This window comes from Schistocerca americana, chromosome 9 (genome assembly GCF_021461395.2).
Source record: "Schistocerca americana isolate TAMUIC-IGC-003095 chromosome 9, iqSchAmer2.1, whole genome shotgun sequence".
NCBI lineage: Eukaryota > Metazoa > Arthropoda > Insecta > Orthoptera > Acrididae > Schistocerca > Schistocerca americana.
Window position 1 is genome coordinate 4,819,700 of NC_060127.1, and position 20,076 is coordinate 4,839,775.

A 20,076-nucleotide genomic window follows, 5' to 3' on the forward strand; every position below is an offset into this window, starting at 1 on the left:
AATTATTTGTAAAGGAGAGAGAGTATTCTGGTGACCAGGCAGAAATAAGGAACGGAGTTCCACAGGGTTCAGTTTTAGGTCCACTACTATTCGTCGGGATTCTGAGAAAAATAGCAATAACCTATATGGAAAGACGGATGATACAGAATGTGTATAATAAACCAGAAGGGAACAACGAGAATGGAAGTCCAAGAATGAAATGCTCGGATTAAAAACAGTATAAGACAGGGATACAGTCTTTCGCCCTTGCTGTTCACTCTGTACATTGAAGGAGCAATGGCGGAAATAAAACGAAAATTCAAGAGTGGGATTAAAATTCAAGGTGAAGGGATATCAATGATAAGATTCGGTGATGACATTCCAATCCTGAGTGAAAGTGGAGAAGAATTTCAGGATCTGCTGAATGGAGTGAACGGTCTGATGAGTACAGAATATGGGTTGAAAGTAAACAGAAGAGAGACGAAAGTTGTGCGGAGTAACAGAAACGAGATTAGCGATAAACTTACCAACTTAATTGGTGGTCGTGAAAAGTTAAGGAATATTCTGCTACCTTGGAATTAAAATAACACATGATGGAAGGAGAAAGGAGGGTATAAAAAGTACACTGGAACAGGAAAAAGGGAATTCCTGACCATTAGAAGTCTGCTAGCATCAAACATCGGCCTTAATCTGAGGAAGAAATTTCTGAGAATGTACGTTTGGTGCACAGCATTGTATGGTAGTGAATCATGGACAGTGGGGAAACCAGAATCAAAGCTTTTGAGATGCGGTGCTATAGAAGGACGTAGAAAGCTAGGTGGGCAGGGATGATGAGGTTCTCCACAGAATCGGCGAAGAAAGGAACATTTTGCAGGCACTAACAAAAAGAAGGGAGAGGGTTATAGCGGACGTGTTAAGGCATGACGGAATGACTTCCAACGTACCGGAGGGAGTTGTAGAGGGTAAAAACTGTAATCGAAGACAGAGATCGGAAAACATCCGACAAACAATTGAGAATGTAAGGAGCAAGTGCTATACTGAGAGAGGTTGAGGTTGGCAACAAAAGAGGAATTCGTGACTGGCCAAACTCCCCTCGTGTTTGGGACTGCTTGTCTTAGCTGCCTCACCCTGCATATATTTTGCACGTTTCCACCCATGTCCATTCTGTGCTTCACTTCTAATGACCTTGCATTTCTCCCATCAGTATGTTGGTCTGAGTAGTCACGCAACAACGTTCCGTTTTGAGTAACTGTGTTATTTTGTTGGACATTCGAAATGAGCCATTTGTTTCCGGTTCCGCAGTGGGAGAGGGTTACGCCAGAAATCAGCCGTCCCTGGCTGCGGGACAGGGCCGAGGTGGCTGGCGGAGGGTGGTTGCGGGGGCGCCGGCTCTTAACGAGCGAGCGGGTCGTCCAGTATTGCCGCCAAGTTTTCTCATTAAGCCGGCGAGGGGGCGCGGGGCAGTGGCGGCGAGGAAAATGTAAATTTGAACAGCCGTCGAGCTGGTGCGCCGGCCAGTCACAGCCGTCGCGACAGGCTTTCGTGGAAACTTCGTTTTACCTCCCCCGGACACAATCACGTCCTACGACACAATTATAGCTGTTGCCTTCGCCCTACACCGTCCAGCTTAAGATGCCGTCACTCGTCGACGGACTTTAGGGAACAAAGTGTTCATCACAGCCGTTGTCTAAGCAAGCAAGTAATGGAGTCGCAAACGCGTCGTCGGTGTGTGATATTGCGTTGTCCTGCATAGAACATCCGTAGCGCTTTTCCCTAGGCTATAAAGTAGTTTTCCAGCTTCAGTCACTTTTATTTTCCACTAGTCGTCAGATCACCGAAGTTAAGCGCTATTGACCTGGGCTAGCACTCGGATGGGTAACCATCAGGCCTACCGTGCGCTGTTGGCGAGCGGGGTGCACTCAGCCCTTGTGACGCGAAACTGAGGAGCTACTTGACTGAGAAGTAGCGGCTGCGGTCTCGTAAACCTGGAGAGTGGTGAGTTGACCACGTGCCCCTCCATATCCGCATCCAGTGACGCCGGTTGGCTGAGAATGACACGGCGGCCGGTCGGTACCGTTGGGCCCTCATGGTCTGTTCGGGCGGAATTTAGAATTTAATTGTCATGACGTCGTTTCGACAACATGCCACAGTCATTAGGTTAGACGTGTAACTTCCTGGCAGATTAAAACTGTGTGCCGGACCGAGACTCGAACTCGGGACCTTTGCCTTTCGCGGGCAAGTGCTCTACCAACTGAGCTACCCAAGCACGACTCACGCCCCGTCCTCACAGCTTTACTTCCACCAGTACCTCGCCAGGTCCCGAGTTCGAGTCTCGGTCGGGCACACAGTTTTAATCTGCCAGGAAGTTTCATATCAGCGCACACTCCGCTGCAGAGTGAAAATCTCATTCTGGAAACATCCCCCAGGCTGTGGCTAAGCCATGTCTCCGCAATATCCTTTCTTTCAGGAGTGCTAGTTCTGCAGGGTACGCGGGAGAGCTTGTGTAAAGTTTGGAAGGTAGGAGGCGTACTGGCGGAAGTAAAGCTGTGAGGACGGGGCGTGAGTCGTTCTTGGGTAGCTCAGTTCGTAGAGCACTTGCCCGCTAAAGGCAAAGGTCCCGAGTTCGAGTCTCGGTCCGGCACACAGTTTTAATCTGCCAGGAAGTTTCATATCACCGCACACTCCGCTACAGAGTGAAAATCTCATTCTGGAAACATCCCCAGGCTGTGGCTAAGCCATGTCTCCGCAATATCCTTTCTTTCAGGAGTGCTAGTTCTGCAGGGTACGCAGGAGAGCTTCTGTAAAGTTTGGAAGGTAGGAGGCGAGGTACTGGCAGAAGTAAAGCTGTGAGGACGGGGCGTGAGTCGTGCTTGGGTAGCTCAGTTGGTAGAGCACTTGCCCGCGAAAGGCAAAGGTCCCGAGTCCGAGTCTCGGTCCGGCACACAGTTTTAATCTGCCAGGAAGTTTCATATCAGCGCACACTCCGCTGCGGAGTGAAAATCTCATTCAGGTTAGATGTGTGTTAATTTTTACTTTGAGATCTACTTCATGGGTGTGCCAGTGAGGTATGTAGGCCTAACGAAAAATTTGTCCCCGTGCACATTAAGGTAGTTTAATGTTTAAATCTTCTTAGTGATTTCTGTACTTACATTTATACTGAATGTATCCCTATCTGGCAGTTAGAGCACAAGTACAAACGTAACGCCCCCTACCACATCGCCGTCTGTGCTCTGTCTCCGACCTCCATGTTATGTGGGGAGGCGAAAACTTCCGACACTTCGCCGCCTACCCGTGGTTTCGGCGTCTTGCAACCGCTTCCCACAGTTCTTCACGACAGCAGCACCCAAAAAACCTTGCCGCTTTCGAGAAGCCATAACAAACCGCCACTTGTCAAAGTCGCTTAAGCTATGTATACACGTGAGAGTGTTCAAGTCTCAGAGAGCTTTTGCGAGCTACAAGTGTCGTGCAAACGGCGGCGAAAGTCAACTCGCCGCTAGTATCCGAAAGTGGGGCAACATTTCAAATAGTCGCTCCTGCGAGGCTGTGCCTTTAGAACCTCCATCTGCATAGAGGTGCTCTCAGTCAGGGAAAACTACGCCGGCGTTGTCGGAAGAGCTGAGAGTATTCGGAGCCTGCAGGGCGGCCATATTGCGTCCCAGATTTGTACAGCACGGCGTCGTGGTAATATATTTTGCATTCGTGCACACATTAAATAATAGTACTCAAGAAACCGCGGGTCTGAGCCATAATATGTAGCTTTCGTATGTATCCGACAGAAAAAATCGCCCTTTTTAGCTCCTAAGCGAAAAAAAAGAGCTGTTAGCATATCACGAAATTTCTACACTTAAATAACACTGCGCAGCGGATAGCACATAAAACATCGTAGACACACTGTATAGAATTAACAAACGAAAGTACAAGAAATTGTCATTCAAGTGCCTCGATTGCATGTTGATATGAATGGTAGTCTAGAGCTCTGTCCACTGCACCACATTAACACTGAAATGCTCCAGTCTGTGCACACACGTACCAACACTGTTACTGTCACGATGGATACGCACTGTGAGTGAATGTCAGCGATGTGTCGGCAGAAACAGTAATGAAGAAAGCCGCCAAGCAGTGGATCCAGGACGAAGTTGTGCATTTAATAATTTTGTGCGAGGAAAGGATGGTACTGGAGTACAGGAACTGAGATAAGAAGCAAAGTATGTTGGCAGAAATGGCTACAGTTTTTAACACCTCCACAGAAGAAATTGGCCAGTTTTATAACATAGATTAATTAACAAAGAGAAACAATTGAAGTTACATTGGAAGTAGTCGTTTTGGAACTCGGAAAATTGGCATTTAACTTCAAGTAATGCAACTGTACCTATAGTTTTACGTGACGTGATATTTATTAATTATGTTATTGCAGTGGCTGTTGAAGAACAGAGCTTCAGGAGTTCGCGTGTCGTTCCCTAAGTCAATAGAAGTAAAAACGTTCAAATAAATGTATGGCTCGAAATGCTTCATTTACCAAATATCCGCCGTATTTGGCTTTTGAGCGTCTGTGCGTATCAAGATGAAACTGGAGTAATGTTATTTCACCGTAATTGTTGCTTGAAATACTAAAGAGAATAAATGTACAGGGTGACAGTTATTGAACTATATAAAATAGAATCGCCATAACTACTGAACAGTTTGATTTAGGACGTTCAAACTGCATGGTTGACCGCGGGGCATGACGGGAATCTGTGTGCGCTGTATAGTTTGTTTCAGCGACGAAACCCACTTACATTTCGGGATTGAGAAGCCTCTTCACCCTCAACGGGTGACTGTGTGGTGTGCAGTGTCCAGTCACGGAGTAATCGGTGCGATGTTCCTTGATGACACGGTGACTACTGAACAGTACGTGAAGGTTTTGGAAGATGATTCCATCGCCGTTTTCCAAAGTGACACTGATTTCGACAAGATGTTCATGCAAGACGGAGCTCCACCCCACCGGAGCAGGAGAGTGTTTGATGTCCTGGAGGAGCACTTTGGGGACCACATTCTGGCTCTGGGGTACCCAGAGGACACTGGCATGGGCCTCCTTTCTGTGGGGCTATATTAAGGAAAACCTCAAAACCATTGCTGAGATGAAAACTGCCATTCAGGTCGTCATCGACAGCAACGATGTTCCGGCACTTCAGCGGGTCATGCAGGATTTCGCTATTCGTCTGCGTCACATGATAACTAATGATGCAGATACATCGAACATGTCATAACCGAAATCCGAATATCTGTAGTGACGTTTGCATGTTGAATAAAGTGTGTGCACGCTGTAGTTTGTAGCTAATTTACGTATTTTTTCGTATAGTTCAATAATTGTGACCCTGCAGCTGATCTAGAAATCTTACAAGTAAACGTACCAAAGGACGCATCTCGATTTTGATCGCCTTTGAATATGTTGTAGTGTAGAGCAAAATAAGAGACACGATTTTTTATCCGTGGCCATACGGTTGTTAAAGGAGTGGAACACACCTTTGAAAAGAACTGCGTTTAATACACTAATACACAAAAAAAAGACGAACCACAAAGGAGTTGTGCAAATTGGTCACAAATTGATATTCACTCAGGGATCGTCGGAAAAAGCAGATTTGTAAACTTTGGCTGCAATTTCACCGCGCGGGCGCGCTGCAGCGATATAACGATATTTCTAGCTCATTTCTGACATATACCTATTTGGAATATCACTTGACCATGTATGACCGAATTTGGTATTAACAATGCTATACGTTTTGGTGTTAGTCAAATGTCGAAATAAAAAACTGACTTGTCGGGGAGGGTATTTTTTTTTAAAGAAAAGACTTTCCTCGACAAATCTCGGTGCACCATTGTAACGTACATTAAAAACCACACAACTTTTATTTGAAGCTTTTCAACGGTATTCATTCAGAAATATTGAACTCATTTTTTTCAGGATGCGTTTCACCCTCTTAACGGACATATGGGTACGAATAAAAAAATGTGTCCCTTTTTTGCTATAACATATTCATAGCCTATCAAAATCGGAGTGTATCACAGGGATAGGTTTACGTGTTAATGTCACAAGTAGTCTGTGATTAACAGAAATAGATTTACCCATAATACTGTCTTGCTTGGCAATTTTGGATCCAGGTATAAACAGTATATCTTACATCTCCATAGCTGTCATACTCGTAAAATTTCGATACTCTTGCGGATTTGCCATCTCCAAAATCATACTGCCTCCTAATCCGGTCTTTTATCCATCAGGAACACGGTCGGTAACTTTTTTCCCCGTCAGCACGACACCCTTCAGTCGCAACCGCTACCTTCATGCACAGAATTACGACAGAAAAATATCACCCAAAGATTTTCTACTCTGAAGCAGTCATTCAGTTGTCGACCTCGTACACGCGATCGATCAGTTACGCGTGGATCACAGCAGATATTTGGGATTGGAGATTATGTTGCATGTTTTCTGGGCAAGGTAATTCACTCTGAGACAAAAAAAAGAAAAAAAAACGACGCACCACAAAGGAATTTTCAGAATTAGGGACAAAACTGTATATGTGGTATACATGTACTCGAACATAAAAACAAATGAATACAGTTGCAGAAAATGTGGATGATTTATTAGAGAGAAACAACTTCACAAATTGTGCAAGTCAGTAACGCAGGAGGGCATTCAACAAGTCCGTCAATCAACGCCAAGCCGCATAACTGACTACATAACGGGCAGAGGTGGACCATCGCGTTACTGACTTGCTCAGTTTATGAAGCTCTTTCTCTTGAATAAATCATCCAATTTTTCTGAAATTGTAATCACTTGTTTGTACATGATCTACCAGGTTCCGTCCCATTCGGATAACTCCTTCGCGATACGTCGTCTTTGTTGCCTAGATTATACCCGCTTTTAATTTCGATACTGGCCCCGTAATTAGTTTTCGAGAAAACCGTGGCTGAACGACCGCCTAGTCGCATCCGACACAGCGACATTTTTTTTCCGGATCAGACCAGAGAGGGTACGTTGCACCCGGATGTGGCCCCAAATAAACGCCTCACCGCAGCTGGGGGCGGCATTCAGGCGGGTTAATAGCCTCTACCGCTCGCCCACCCCACCCCCCTGCCACTGATTATAGATATTCACCGCGGCGGGGCAGTGTGTACGGACAAAAGAATTGACGAAATAACGGCGAGTGGATTCGGTGCGCGCGACGAGAGAGGGGTGGAAAATCGAGCGCTTTTTAACTAATTGCGGCGGAATAGTTTCATAAATCGACGCGTCGGTTAGCCGGGGGAACTGAATAGCGGCGGCTGCGCCAGTGCAATTTCTGCAGCTATTTCCCCTGACTGCCCGGACCGCGTAATTCCGTTCGGTGAACCCGCCAACAATGGCCGCTTTGGAGTAAATACCGTACCCTCCCTATTGTTCCCTCCGAATTAATACCGTGGCGGGGAGACAGTGGCGGCGCTTTGAAGACCTCCTGCAGCCCGGCAGCAAGTGTCTGCACCCGCGCCCAGCCGCCGGAAGCTGATGTGACTTTATTGCTAGTACAGGGGAGGCGGGAGCGGCTTCCTAACACATCAGACACGAGAGAGGCGGGTCGCAGCTAGGGACGGAAATTACGCACCTAATGGTTTGTTTAAACCGTAATTGCACTCCCCCATATGAGTGGTTGGGATGTCCGAAACTCATTTCAGTACCCTTCAGCCGAGAAAATATTTTGAAATATACAATACTTACTGTACCGGTACCGTAAAACTGGGCAACTTTGTGACGATTCTATCACTTTATGGAACGCAACATTATAAAAGTATTTACTGTGACATTTAATTTCCACTTATATGGGGTAATATAACATTTATCCTTCAATATTGATAGAAACAACGGTTTTGTATGCAATTAGATATTCGGGATGTGAAATATTAACTGTCAAAAAGTCACCCACCAGTTCGGGACCACGTTGTGACTCGAAGCCTAAGACAGGGAAAAGAGACGCGCTAACCCTGAGTATCTTTATGACATACAGCAATAACTTCGTTACAAATTATTGTGAATTTTGTTTTATCCATATGAAGACAAGCATTTGTCACAAATTTGCCCAATTTGGTGAGATTTATTTATTTTCTAATTTTCTTTCACTCCACGTACTTACAGTCCTATCCTCACTGAAACAATATAAGAAAGGAAGGAAGATCTACATTAAGCAAGGTGATTAAACAATACATTCATTACACTTACTCGTATTTACGCGTCTGTTCGATGGAAACGAATCAGGAAAAAAACAGCTCACAAAAAATTCACACAATATCCTCAAAGCAAGGTTATAAGTTCAAACTGTGAGCCACTTTCTTAAAAGTTGTAGGGTTTCAGGTAAAACAATAATACATTTAATACAATATTCTGCGCAACTGTATGTTATACACCGACGGAAAAAATCGCAACACCCAAAGAAAAAAAAGTCAAGTATTGAAATTTATGGAATACATTTGTCTAGGTAACCCATTTAAGTGCTTAACATTGCAAGATCACAGGTTAGTGTGAGCGCGAGATAAACGATTGCTGATGTGAAATGCTAGTACCACAATAATCGATGTAACCGCCAGAATATTGAATGCAAGCATGCAAACGTGCGTGCGTTGTGCTGTACAGATGCCGGATGTCGGTGTTTGGGATGGAGTTCAATGACCGTTGCACTCGGTCGGTCGATGTAGGACGGTTAATGACGTTGGTGTAGTTTTCCCATGGTGTCCCGTATGTGCTCGGCTGGAGACAGATCTGGTGATCGAGAAGGTCAAGGCAACATGGCGACACTGTGTAGAGTGCCGACATGTTTCATTGACCGATGGAGAGGGGGGGGGGGGGGAGAGAGAGAGAGAGAGAGAGAGAGAGAGAGAGAGAGAGAGAGAGAGGGAGGGAGGGAGGGAGAGCGGGAGAGGTAGTGATTGAGGGGAAAGGGAGGAGGAAGAGAGGGAGGGGGAGAGAGGGAGGGGGAAGAGAGGGAGGGCGGGAGAGAGAGAAAGAGAGGGAGGAAGGCAGGAAGCAGATAGGTGGAAAGAATACAGTGAACACCTCTTGGAGGGACAGGAACCGCCTAATGACGTCATGGAAGAAGAACGAGGTGTCGATAAGGAAGACACAGACGGTCAAGTATTGGAGTGAGTGTTGCCAGAGGTTTGAGAGGCTGCAGAGGGCGGAGCTGCGCTCACCTGATGATGAAGGCGGCGGCGACGTTTCGGACCCTGGGACACCTCAGCAGCGCGACGACGGTGAGCAGGTTGCCCAGCACGCCCACCACCAGGATCGTGATGGTCGCCACCGCCGCGAACGTGAGCAGCGGCCGCGGGAAGCTGCTGGCACACACCACACGCCACCGCGTGGCCGTCAGCATAGGTACAAGCGAGAGGAGCGACTGGAGGAGAATGGAGCAAGCAGATAACTTTAATACGGCTGAATACCTGGGCGCTTAATGACAGAGTTCTCCAGGGTGCAAAAAACAGGTAGGCACTAGACGGAAGACACATTTACAACACGGCTACCGTCCATGTGCAGGGGGCCTTCAGCACGGCTGCTCATCAATGTCTGTAGTCCTTCAAAGATCGCCGGCGTGCTCCGAATGCACTGACAAGCATCCAAACGAAACTATACGGCTCCAGGGACCTTGTCAAGTCTCAAACATCTATGGCGTATGTATGCAGACTGAAGCAATGAATGAAAATCTGTACCAAGGCTGGGATTCGAACCCCGCTCTCTTGGTCACTAGGCAGATGCGCTAACCATTACACACTTGTCGCAGACGATTTGGCCACTCAAAGGAGTTTAGGGTAGTTGTGCAAAGCCACTGTGCTAGGGTGGCTTAGTGATTAGCGCGTCTGTCCAGTGAGTAGCACACACGGGTTCGAATCCCGACCTCGATACACTTTTCATTTGGCGCTTCAGTATGTTTATATAAACCCACAATGTGTTACCAGAGTTGATCGGCACTGTCAACAGGGCTGGAATACGCCAAAGTGTCGATGTCTGGGAAAGGTGTCCAAGTGAAAGGTTTGCTGTAATGTGTCTGCCGTCAAGGGCACATCTGTACTCTGCCGTAACATGTTCTTTACTCAGTCGTGATACGTCATACCAGGGAAGGCATTGGTTCCTCGACCGGTGTCTGACAGGATTATATGCTTGTTTCCTTGTCCTCTAATCGCTCCTTTCTGTTGAACCTATAATGTCAAACACTCTCCAGAATAAAATGATACCAGCAAACTTCAAGGGTGAAATGTAACATGATCACAGAGAAAACTAGTAGATATAAGAAAGTCTTTAATAACAATGTTTTTTTTTTTGTTTCTTGGCCAGTTTAGATCTACAGGCTCACCATCAATAAGGTGCTGGGCACAATTAAAGGGAGGCGAGAAGAAATGGTTCCTGAGTTAGCATCTCTTGTGATGGACAACGCGACCAGCAAGTTATCGCGAGACAGTATCTGTTGCACAGTTGAGTTTATCCCATACTGTCAACGTTACATTTTCATTGTACTGCGTTATTTGACTGGAATAAACGTCTTCCAATAAACTACCATCGTTTCCCAGGTTTCTCTGATCTCAGGGTAGGGCCAATGACAGATACATATGCTGATGATCGTTTAGGTTAAAACCTCTCATAAGACAAAAGGAAAAATTTGCGATTAGAAACTTCAAGGGATTGTAGAATGTAGATGGTTTCTTGAGGAACAAATTAAGGATAGGAGCTTTTGTGTACCACAGCCCAAGACTGACGGAATGAATATAAATAGAGTACTTAAGTACTGGTACTTAAAACCATGCACTTACACGAAACAAAAATGTGTGAATTCGTAAGGGACCAAACTGCTGAGGTCATCGGTCCCTAGACTTACATACTACTTAAACTAACTTATGCTAAGAATAACATATACACCAAAGCCAGAGGGAGGACTCGAACCTCCGGCGCGAGGGGCCGCACAATCAGTGACATGGCGCCTCTAGCTGCTCGGTCACTGCACGCGGCACTTACACGCACATCTATCAAAGATACGTCAATTACACAACAGAAACATTTTTTATCTTGTCTTATGGTTCCTGAGTCTCAGACAATGTTTCGCAAAACTTGTACAACTGCAGTTAGAAACAAAAGATCAGAATATGTCGTCTCGTCTGTGTAGCAGGTAATCGTAAGAATGCCAAAGATAGTTAATGTAATATGTAGTCAGTGAGTTCTCGGATGGATTGCTCGGAATTTTCTTTTGGTACCGCCATTTCTCGACAACGGTATTGTCGACAACGCAACGCGGTGACAACAGATTTCAGGTTTCAGCAAGTGGCCTCAGACTGAAGATGACCACAAGCGGATCGTAACGTGTTACAGGATCCTGAAATACTCATTTGATTATATAGCAAAAATATAAAAAGAATTAAAGAAAGTAGTTGGTTCTGTTAGTCATATTTACAAATATAATCCATATGATAGGCAACGATGAGGTAAAGTACCGAATGCCTCTTAGAAATGTAGAGAGGAGAAATGTACCTACTTGTTTATCAGTGTCTCCTGTTGGCGAGTTTCGTTTTGCTATGGTGGTGAAACGCTCTTGATTTTTTTGAAGCATATTTTCCTCTTCTAACGTCATAAGTTTTTAGCTTAGCGTATGATAGGATCCACACACACACACACACACACACACACACACACACACACACACACACACACACATGCTTCCTCAGCTCCTTCTTCTTCAAGGCAAGCAATAAGCTTCGACGAACTTGAATTGCATGAACCCCTACACGGGAGGCAACCCGCGTAGCAGTAATGACGGCAGGGTTATCTGCAACGTAGGCGCTAACATGTACCATCCTCGCGATAAGGCATTGTGTAGCGGGGGTCTTGGCCGGAACTGGGGGGACATGACGCGTATCTGTGTAGCGGGCGCTGGCGAGTAAACTGCCGACGGTAAATCACACACCGGCACAAAGGGCGGCAGATAATGCGAGCGCGACGCGCTGCTCCGCTCCCCTTCCCTCCCAGGGGGCGTAACCCGCGCACGCACGCGCACGCCCTGACCGTGAGTTGCGTTGTCAGCTCGCGATGCTCCCCCTGCCGGTGGCGGCAAATTACCGCGGCCACACCCACCGCCAGCACCGGACGGCCGCCTGGGGAAATGCCGCCAAGTGCCGGAAGTGATAAACACACGCGCCGCTGTCTGCACTCAGTGCGCACTTGCTGCAGGTCTGCGCTATCACCACGTGAGCCGCGACCCCCCCCCCCCCCCCCCTCTCCCTGCGTATCAGACAGTGGCTGCTTGCTCAGTTCACGTGAGGGTCGCAGTGCTGTGGAAGCAGAGAACCGCTCGCCGCTGCTGAGGAAAATGAAACTCGGTAACGGATGCCTATGCCTATATCTATGCCAGGGACGCGAAAAACCCTACCGGTTGTCAATCGATACCGGAATTTCAGTTCTCAGTAACAGGTATTTTTCGGTATATGTTATAACAAGATTATTTTTATTTTTTACTGATAACCGTACGAAAAATCCCGATGTATCAATTTTCCATAACAGCAGTATTAAAGCTTTTTTATTTTTAAATAAAGACTTTTTTTTTAAACACGTAATGTTTATTGATATAATTTTCATTACTTCCAAATATTGGCAGAAAATGGGAATAGCGGCCAGTGCTGTTTTAATAATAACGCCGACAGCTAGAATCGAGCAACAAACACTTGACATAAGAGCCGGCAGAGCACTGCTGACACAGTAATGTAGCTTTTTGATGTTGCTGAGCAACTGATGCTACATTCAATCACGTCGCAGATGTGTTAGGTCGGGTTCTGATATGGCGATTTGAAGGACCAGCACAGCAATTGGAACTCGGCACTGCTGCCCTCGAACCACTCCGTCACACTCCCGGCTTTGTGACATGGTGCATTATCTTGTTGAAGAGTGTCAGTGCGTGTGGGAAACATGATCGTCATGAAGGGGTGTACATGGTCTGCAACCAGGGTATGATACTCCTTGACAGTCACGGTGCCTTACACGAGCTCCACTGGACCTATGGATGGCCATGTGAATGTTGCCCAGGGCATAACGAAGCCGCCGCCAGCTTGTCTCCGCCCTGCAGTGCAGGTGTCATAGACTTGTTCTCCTGGAAGGCGGCGGATTCGCGCCGTCCTGTAGCCGTAATGAAGAAGGTATCGGCATTCATAAGACCGTGCAATACTCTCCCACTGCGCGAACGTCCAGTGCCGATGGTCACGTGTCCATTTCAGTCGTAGTGTCCTCCGCCACACACCGTTGGGTGGCTTGCGGAGTATCAATGTAGATGTAGATGTAGTTGCCGATGTCTTGGTGTTGTTATTGGCACATGCAGGGGTCGTCAGCTGCGGAGGACCAGTGTTAGGAGTGTTCCGTGCACTGTGTGTTCTCACACACTTTCTGACTTTGCAGCATTTAAGTCGAATGTAAGTTCAGCTACAGTTTTCCAACTGTCCTGTTTTACCAGTGCCCGGCCTACGACGTCCGACATACGTAATGACGGGCGGCCGCCCAACCCGACGACAGCTGGACGTGGTTTCACCTCGGTTTCGCCACATGTTGAAACGCTCACCACAGCACTCCTCGAACACCCGACAAGGCGTGCATTTTCACAAATGCTCGTGTCGAGCCTCCGGGCCATCGCAGTCTGCCCTCGTTCAAACTCCGACAGATCGCGCGCCTTCCCCACTCTACACACGGACAGCAAGCTCACTGGTACTACGTGCGCTGTGCGTGTGTCTGACTGGCAGTCATTCCTCGCCAGATGACGGTGCTGTCGCCTGGACGGATTTGTATCGATAGTAGTTTGGTGGTCATAACATTCTGGCTGATCATTATGTATATGGCAGTGAGAAGCATACTATTTCTGCAGCATGGGTTACTACGAAAATAGGAATCTTGAAATTATAAACAGCAATGGACAGTCTGAGACAAAGTGTTTTGTTTTCTGCAAATAGGGATCGCGAATCGCTCCTTAGTGACAAATACTTCCACTTACGAAAAAAGTGACGAGAGGAGTTTGACAAGAACTGTGTTTACAGAATCGGCGTTCATTGCTACGGAGCAGATCTTCCTTCTCCAAAAAGAGTCGCAGTACGAGATCGATAATTCTGCCCTGTAATCACGTACATCTGCCCGCCGGCCCTTTCTACTGCAATATTTGACGTGTCTGTGTTATACGACGTATTGGGAAATGTTCTTCAAACTCGCACGCATGTCGGAAGGACGTTGCGTGGTACATCGTATAACACATCGTGTAATACGGTTTCGTGGTATGCACAGCATAGCGGCTTTGCAGATCAGAGGCTTTGATACGAAAAGGGAGAGCAGCGGCTCGGGTCTCGGGGACGAAGTTGGCGAGGCGCAGGTGGGGGGGGGGGGGGGGGGAGTGGTGAAGGTGTGGGGCGGAGGGGTCTTGTGACGGCGCGCGACGCGAGGGGAGCGCCAGCAAGATGGATGGCCGCTTCGCCCCTGGAGACGCGTCTGCCCCGCCGTGTTCGCAAATCGCTGCCTCGGCCTGCGAGAGGCGCCCGACACCTGGCCCGGGCGTCCTGGATCTGGTATCTGCAAGGAGGGCGGGGGCGTCTCCAGCCAGCGGCGTGCTGCTGGAAGGGAGGCGTACGTACATCGCACACTGCTCCCCTCACTCCACCTGACATCTGTTAGCAGGCCGTGCCGCACTCATTACGTGAAGGGCGGGTACTAGCGGACACGTAAGCTTTCCACATCTACATCTGTACCTCGCAAGCCTCCTTGCGGTATGTGGCGGTGGGTACATTGTGTACCGCTGTCACATCCCGCCTTTCCTGTTCCACTCGTTTACGCTTCCCGGAAACAAGGACTGATGCTAAGTGGGCTCGAATCTCTCCAATTTTATCTTCGTGGTATTTCCGCGAGATACATTTAGGAAGAACCAAAATACTCCGTCGTTCTGCTAGGAACGCACGCTCTTTGGCACTTCACGGCAAACCACACCGTGATACAGATCGCCTCTCTCGCAACATCTGCCACTGCAGTTGGCTGAGCATCTACGTGACGTTTTGGTGATTACTGAATGATTGTCGGAAAGGCGCACTCAGCATACAGAATAGTCAAAATAATGTTCCGTGAAATTATAAGCAAGGGCCGTAGGTTTAAGACTTCAACGGAAATTCCACCGTTAAATGCAGAGCAGAGAGCGAGATGTAGAAACACTACACTGAAGGCCTCTGCGAGGGGGAAGACGTGTCTGGTGACGTGATGGAAGAAGAAAGAGGAGTCGATACGGAGACTGACGAAAAAATGAATGTGGAAAACCAACATTCGTCCATTAGTGCCCACGTATGGTTCCGTGCTACGTTCCGTAGTGCTTTTATTCATCCCATGACCATAGGACGATGGTGCCTCGTAAAATTTTATCTTAATGCCAAATGTGTGCATTAATGGACGAATGTGGCTTTCCCACATTCATTCTTACATCAATGTGATGATGCCCCAAAAGGACGAAACGCGTCATTTACTGTAAATAAAAAGAAAAATTTTGCAACCGAGACTGTCTTATTTCAATAAATTCACAACCGCTTGCCGTACCAGGCGCCAACCGCGGAAATATAACAAGTTATGCATTACTTTATAAATTTATAAAGCTCATTGTGACAAGAATATACGTTGTTGATTTGTTTAACAATATTTTTCAATGATTTGCATTTTAGTCGTTCAAAATTTTGTAGTGCTGCGTAGGACACTTTTTACAAACAAGTTGCCATTGGACGGATATTTATTCGCTACTGTTAGTACCTGATAAAATAACATTTGGAAATCCGTGACCGTAGTCACCAACTCTGTGGTGTCCTTTTTCGCGAGAAGTGTGCTGTTATGTGGCCAGCGCAGTGGATGGGACACTTTCCTGACTGATGCGCTAAGTTCACTGAATGATGTTGCCAGGAAAGAAGGGAGGTTAGAGTTCAGCGTCCTTTAGACAGCGACATTATTAGAGATGGAGCACAAGTTCCGATCACAAAAGGTTGGGGAACAGGAATTTGGTCGCGTCCTTTTTAAAGGAACCATCTCGGCATCTACCTGGAGTGATTTAGGGAAACTGCAGAAAACCGTAATTCGGGTGCACGAGGATCCAGCGTGCTGACCGCCGCTCCGCGCCGCCCCATGTCGCAGGAAGGAGAGGGCCAGACGCAGACCCCTGGCTGCTCCTTCCCCGAGGAACAATTCATTAGCCAGCCATTTCGGCAACTACGGTTACGTAAGGGCGAAATTCAGAGCTTGCGAAGCAATTTTACCGCCCTTTCGCGGGAGTTACGCAACGGTCCTTCCGAAATGAAGGCACCTGGCTGGGCGGTACGGATATGACGTCATCAGACGTCGTCTTGGCGATATTCTTAGCCGAGCCAATCAAACGCAGCCAGGCGTACAATGGCACGGTAGTGCTGCTTAAATCTCTCGTTAACTTTCCAAAAAATTAGGAAGCGTGTAATAGACTCTTTATTCGCTCCTTCCGTACATCTCTGGAAAAGGCTAAGCAGTAATTTACGTGCGATGGAAAACACATTACACTAAAAGGTGACTGGCCAAAATTTTATGACCACCTGCTTAGTAGCAGTGAATCTGCGTGGAGCTGATTCGAATTGTCTTTCGCAGGTTTAAGGCGGTGTGGGGCAGCAGATGTCTGCGCACACACCAGGCAGTTCACATACGGGGCGGAGGCTTCTGGGCGCAGATCTGGCGCCATATGGTGTCTAAGACGAGCTCCATCGGGTTGAGATCGGGTGAGTTTGGCGGCTAAGACGTCAGCCTGAGTTCACTGTGGTGCTCCTGAAACCACTGTAGCACGATTCTGACCTCCTGACACAGACGGTTATCACACTGAAAGATGCCATCGCCGTCAGGAAAGAGATGCAGCTGGTCCGTAATCACGTCCTCGTAGTCCACAGCTCCGTACATTTACGTTGATAGTCTGCACGCCACCACATGTTGTTTGGCGGAGGGTACCTGTGCCACTGATAGTTATGTCCTTTGCCGTTCTACTCGCAAACAGAGCGACGTAAAAAACGACTATCTATACGCCTCCGTCCAAGCCCTGATTTCTCGTATCTTTTCCTTTCCTCCAATGACTCCAATTTCAGTTCCCGAAGCATCTCCGCAATGTTTGCGTGTTGCTCCAACCTACCGGAAACAAACCTAGCAGCCCACCTCTGCGTTGCTTCGATGTCTTCCTTTAATTTGTCCTGGTGCGGATCTCAAATACGCCAACAGTACTCAACTATGTGTCGTATGTACAGTATGCTAGCGGCAAGACACAGTCAGTCCCTTCTCTGCGCGATAGCGAAATACTCTCGACGACAGTGCTGCAAGCCGGCCGAAGTGGCCGTGCGGTTAAAGGCGCTGCAGTCTGGAACCGCGAGACCGCTACGGTCGCAGGTTCGAATCCTGCCTCGGGCATGGATGTTTGTGATGTCCTTAGGTTAGTTAGGTTTAACTAGTTCTAAGTTCTAGGGGACTAATGACCTCAGCAGTTGAGTCCCATAGTGCTCAGAGCCATTTGAACCATTTGACAGTGCTGCAAAACCACACTTACTATACACAACCTTTCGAAATTCCTTCACCAAAGAAGACGTAGTAAGAATTCCAGAATTCAAGCCGGCCGATGTGGCCGTGCGGTTCTAGGCGCTTCCGTCTGGAACAGCCAAACCGCTACGGTCGCAGGTTCGAATCCTGCCTCGGGCATGGGTGTGTGTGATGTCTTTAGGTTAGTTAGGTTTAAGTAATTCTAAGTTCTAGGGGACTGATGACCTCAGAAGTTAAGTCCCATAGTGCTCAGAGCCATTTGATTTGAACCAGAATGCGAATCAAGAACACCTGCCAACATAGGTAAGATGAAAGTACGTATCCTCGGAATAGCGAAACGACTTAAATCACTCAGTAAAAGCAAGTCTTCCGGTCCAGACTGTACACCAGTTACGTTCCTTTCAGAGTACGCTGATTTTATAGCTCCACACTTAACAATGAGATACAACCGCTCGCTCGACGAAACATCCGTATCAAAAGACCGAAAAGTTGCACAGGGCACACCAATGTTCAAAAACGTTTATAGAAGTAATCCATTAAATTAGAGGCCCATATCGTTAACGTCGATATTCAGCAGGATTTTGCAACATCTATTGCGTTCGGAGATTGTGATTTACCTTAAAGAGAACGATGTATTGACACACAGTCAATACGGATTTAGAAAACATCGTTCTTGTAAAAGACAACTAGCTCTTTACACGAAGTGTTCAGTGCTATTGACAAGGGATTTCAAATTTATTTCGTATTTGTAGACTCCCGGAAGACTTTTGACATTGTACCACACAAGCGGCTTGTAGTGAAATTGCGTGCTTATGGAATACGGTCTCAGTTATGTGACTGGATTTGTGATTTCCTGTCAGAGAGGTCACAGTTCGTAGTTGTTGTTGTTGTGGTCTTCAGTCCTGAGACTGGTTTGATGCAGCTCTCCATGCTACTCTATCCTGTGCAAGCTTTTTCATCTCCCAGTACCTACTGCAACCTACATCCTTCTGAATCTGCTTAGTCTATTCATCTCTTGGTCTCCCTCTACGATTTTTACCCTCCACGCTGCCCTCCAATACTAAATTGGTGATCCCTTGATGCCTCAGAACATGTCCTACCAACCGATCCCTTCTTCTGGTCAAGTTGTGCCACAAACTTCTCTTCTCCCCAATCCTATTCAATACTTCCTCATTAGTTATGTGATCTACCCATCTAATCTTCAGCATTCTTCTGTAGCACCCCATTTCGAAAGCTTCTATTCTCTTCTTGTCCAAACTATTTATCGTCCATGTTTCACTTCCATACATGGCTACACTCCATACGAATACTTTCAGAAATGACTTCCTGACACTTAAATGAATACTGGATGTTAACAAATTTCTCTTCTTTAGAAACGCTTTCCTTGCCATTGCCAGCCTACATTTTATATCCTCTCTACTTCGACCATCATCAGTTATTTTGCTCCCCAAATAGCGAAACTCCTTTACTACTTTAAGTGCCTCATTTCCTAATCTAATTCCCTCAGCATCACCCGACTTAAATAGACTACATTCCATTATCCTTGTTTTGCTTTTGTTAATGTTCATCTTATATCCTCCTTTCAAGACACTGTCCATTCCATTCAACTGCTCTTCCAAGTCCTTTGCTGTCTCTGACAGAATTACAATGTCATCGGCGAACCTCAAAGTTTTTATTTCTTCTCCATGAATTTTAATACCTACTCCGAATTTTTCTTTTGTTTCCTTTACTGCTTGCTCAATATACAGATTGAACAACATCGGGGAGAGGCTACAACCCTGTCTTACTCCCTTCCCAACCACTGCTTCCCTTTCATGTCCCTCGACTCTTATAACTGCCATCTGGTTTCTGTACAAATTGTAAATAGCCTTTCGCTCCCTGTCTTTTACCCCTGCCACCTTTGCAATTTGAAAGAGAGTATTCCAGTCAACATTGTCAAAAGCTTTCTCTAAGTCTACAAATGCTAGAAACGTAGGTTTGCCTTTCCTTAATCTTTCTTCTAAGATAAGTCGTAAGGTCAGTATTGCCTCACGTGTTCCAGTGTTTCTACGGAATCCAAACTGATCTTCCCCAAGGTTGGCTTCTACTAGTTTTTCCATTCGTCTGTAAAGAATTCGTGTTAGTATTTTGCAGCTGTGACTTATTACACTGATAGTTCGGTAATTTTCACATCTGTCGACACCTGCTTTCTTTGGGATTGGAATTATTATATTCTTCTTGAAGTCTGAGGGTATTTCGCCTGTTTCATACATCTTGCTCACCAGATGGTAGAGTTTTGTCAGGACTGGCTCTCCCAAGGCCGTCAGTAGTTCCAATGGAATATTGTCTACTCCGGGGGCCTTGTTTCGACTCAGGTCTTTCAGTGCTCTGTCAAACTCTTCACGCAGTATCATATCTCCCATTTCATCTTCATCTACATCCTCTTCCATTTCCATAATATTGTCCTCAAGTACATCGCCCTTGTATAGACCCTCTATATACTCCTTCCACCTTTCTGCTTTCCCTTCTTTGCTTAGAACTGG

General features: G+C 46.7%; 1 protein-coding gene across 1 annotated transcript in view; it reads right to left on the reverse strand.

The window, feature by feature from the left end:
* Nucleotides 1–20,076, reverse strand: part of LOC124551153 (G-protein coupled receptor moody-like) — a 171,587-nt gene that overhangs the window by 82,756 nt on the left and 68,755 nt on the right. Inside the window, exon 2 of the mRNA XM_047126118.1 lies at nt 9,175–9,315. Coding sequence (XP_046982074.1) covers nt 9,175–9,315 — 141 coding nt within the window. The remainder of the gene's footprint in view (nt 1–9,174; nt 9,316–20,076) is intronic.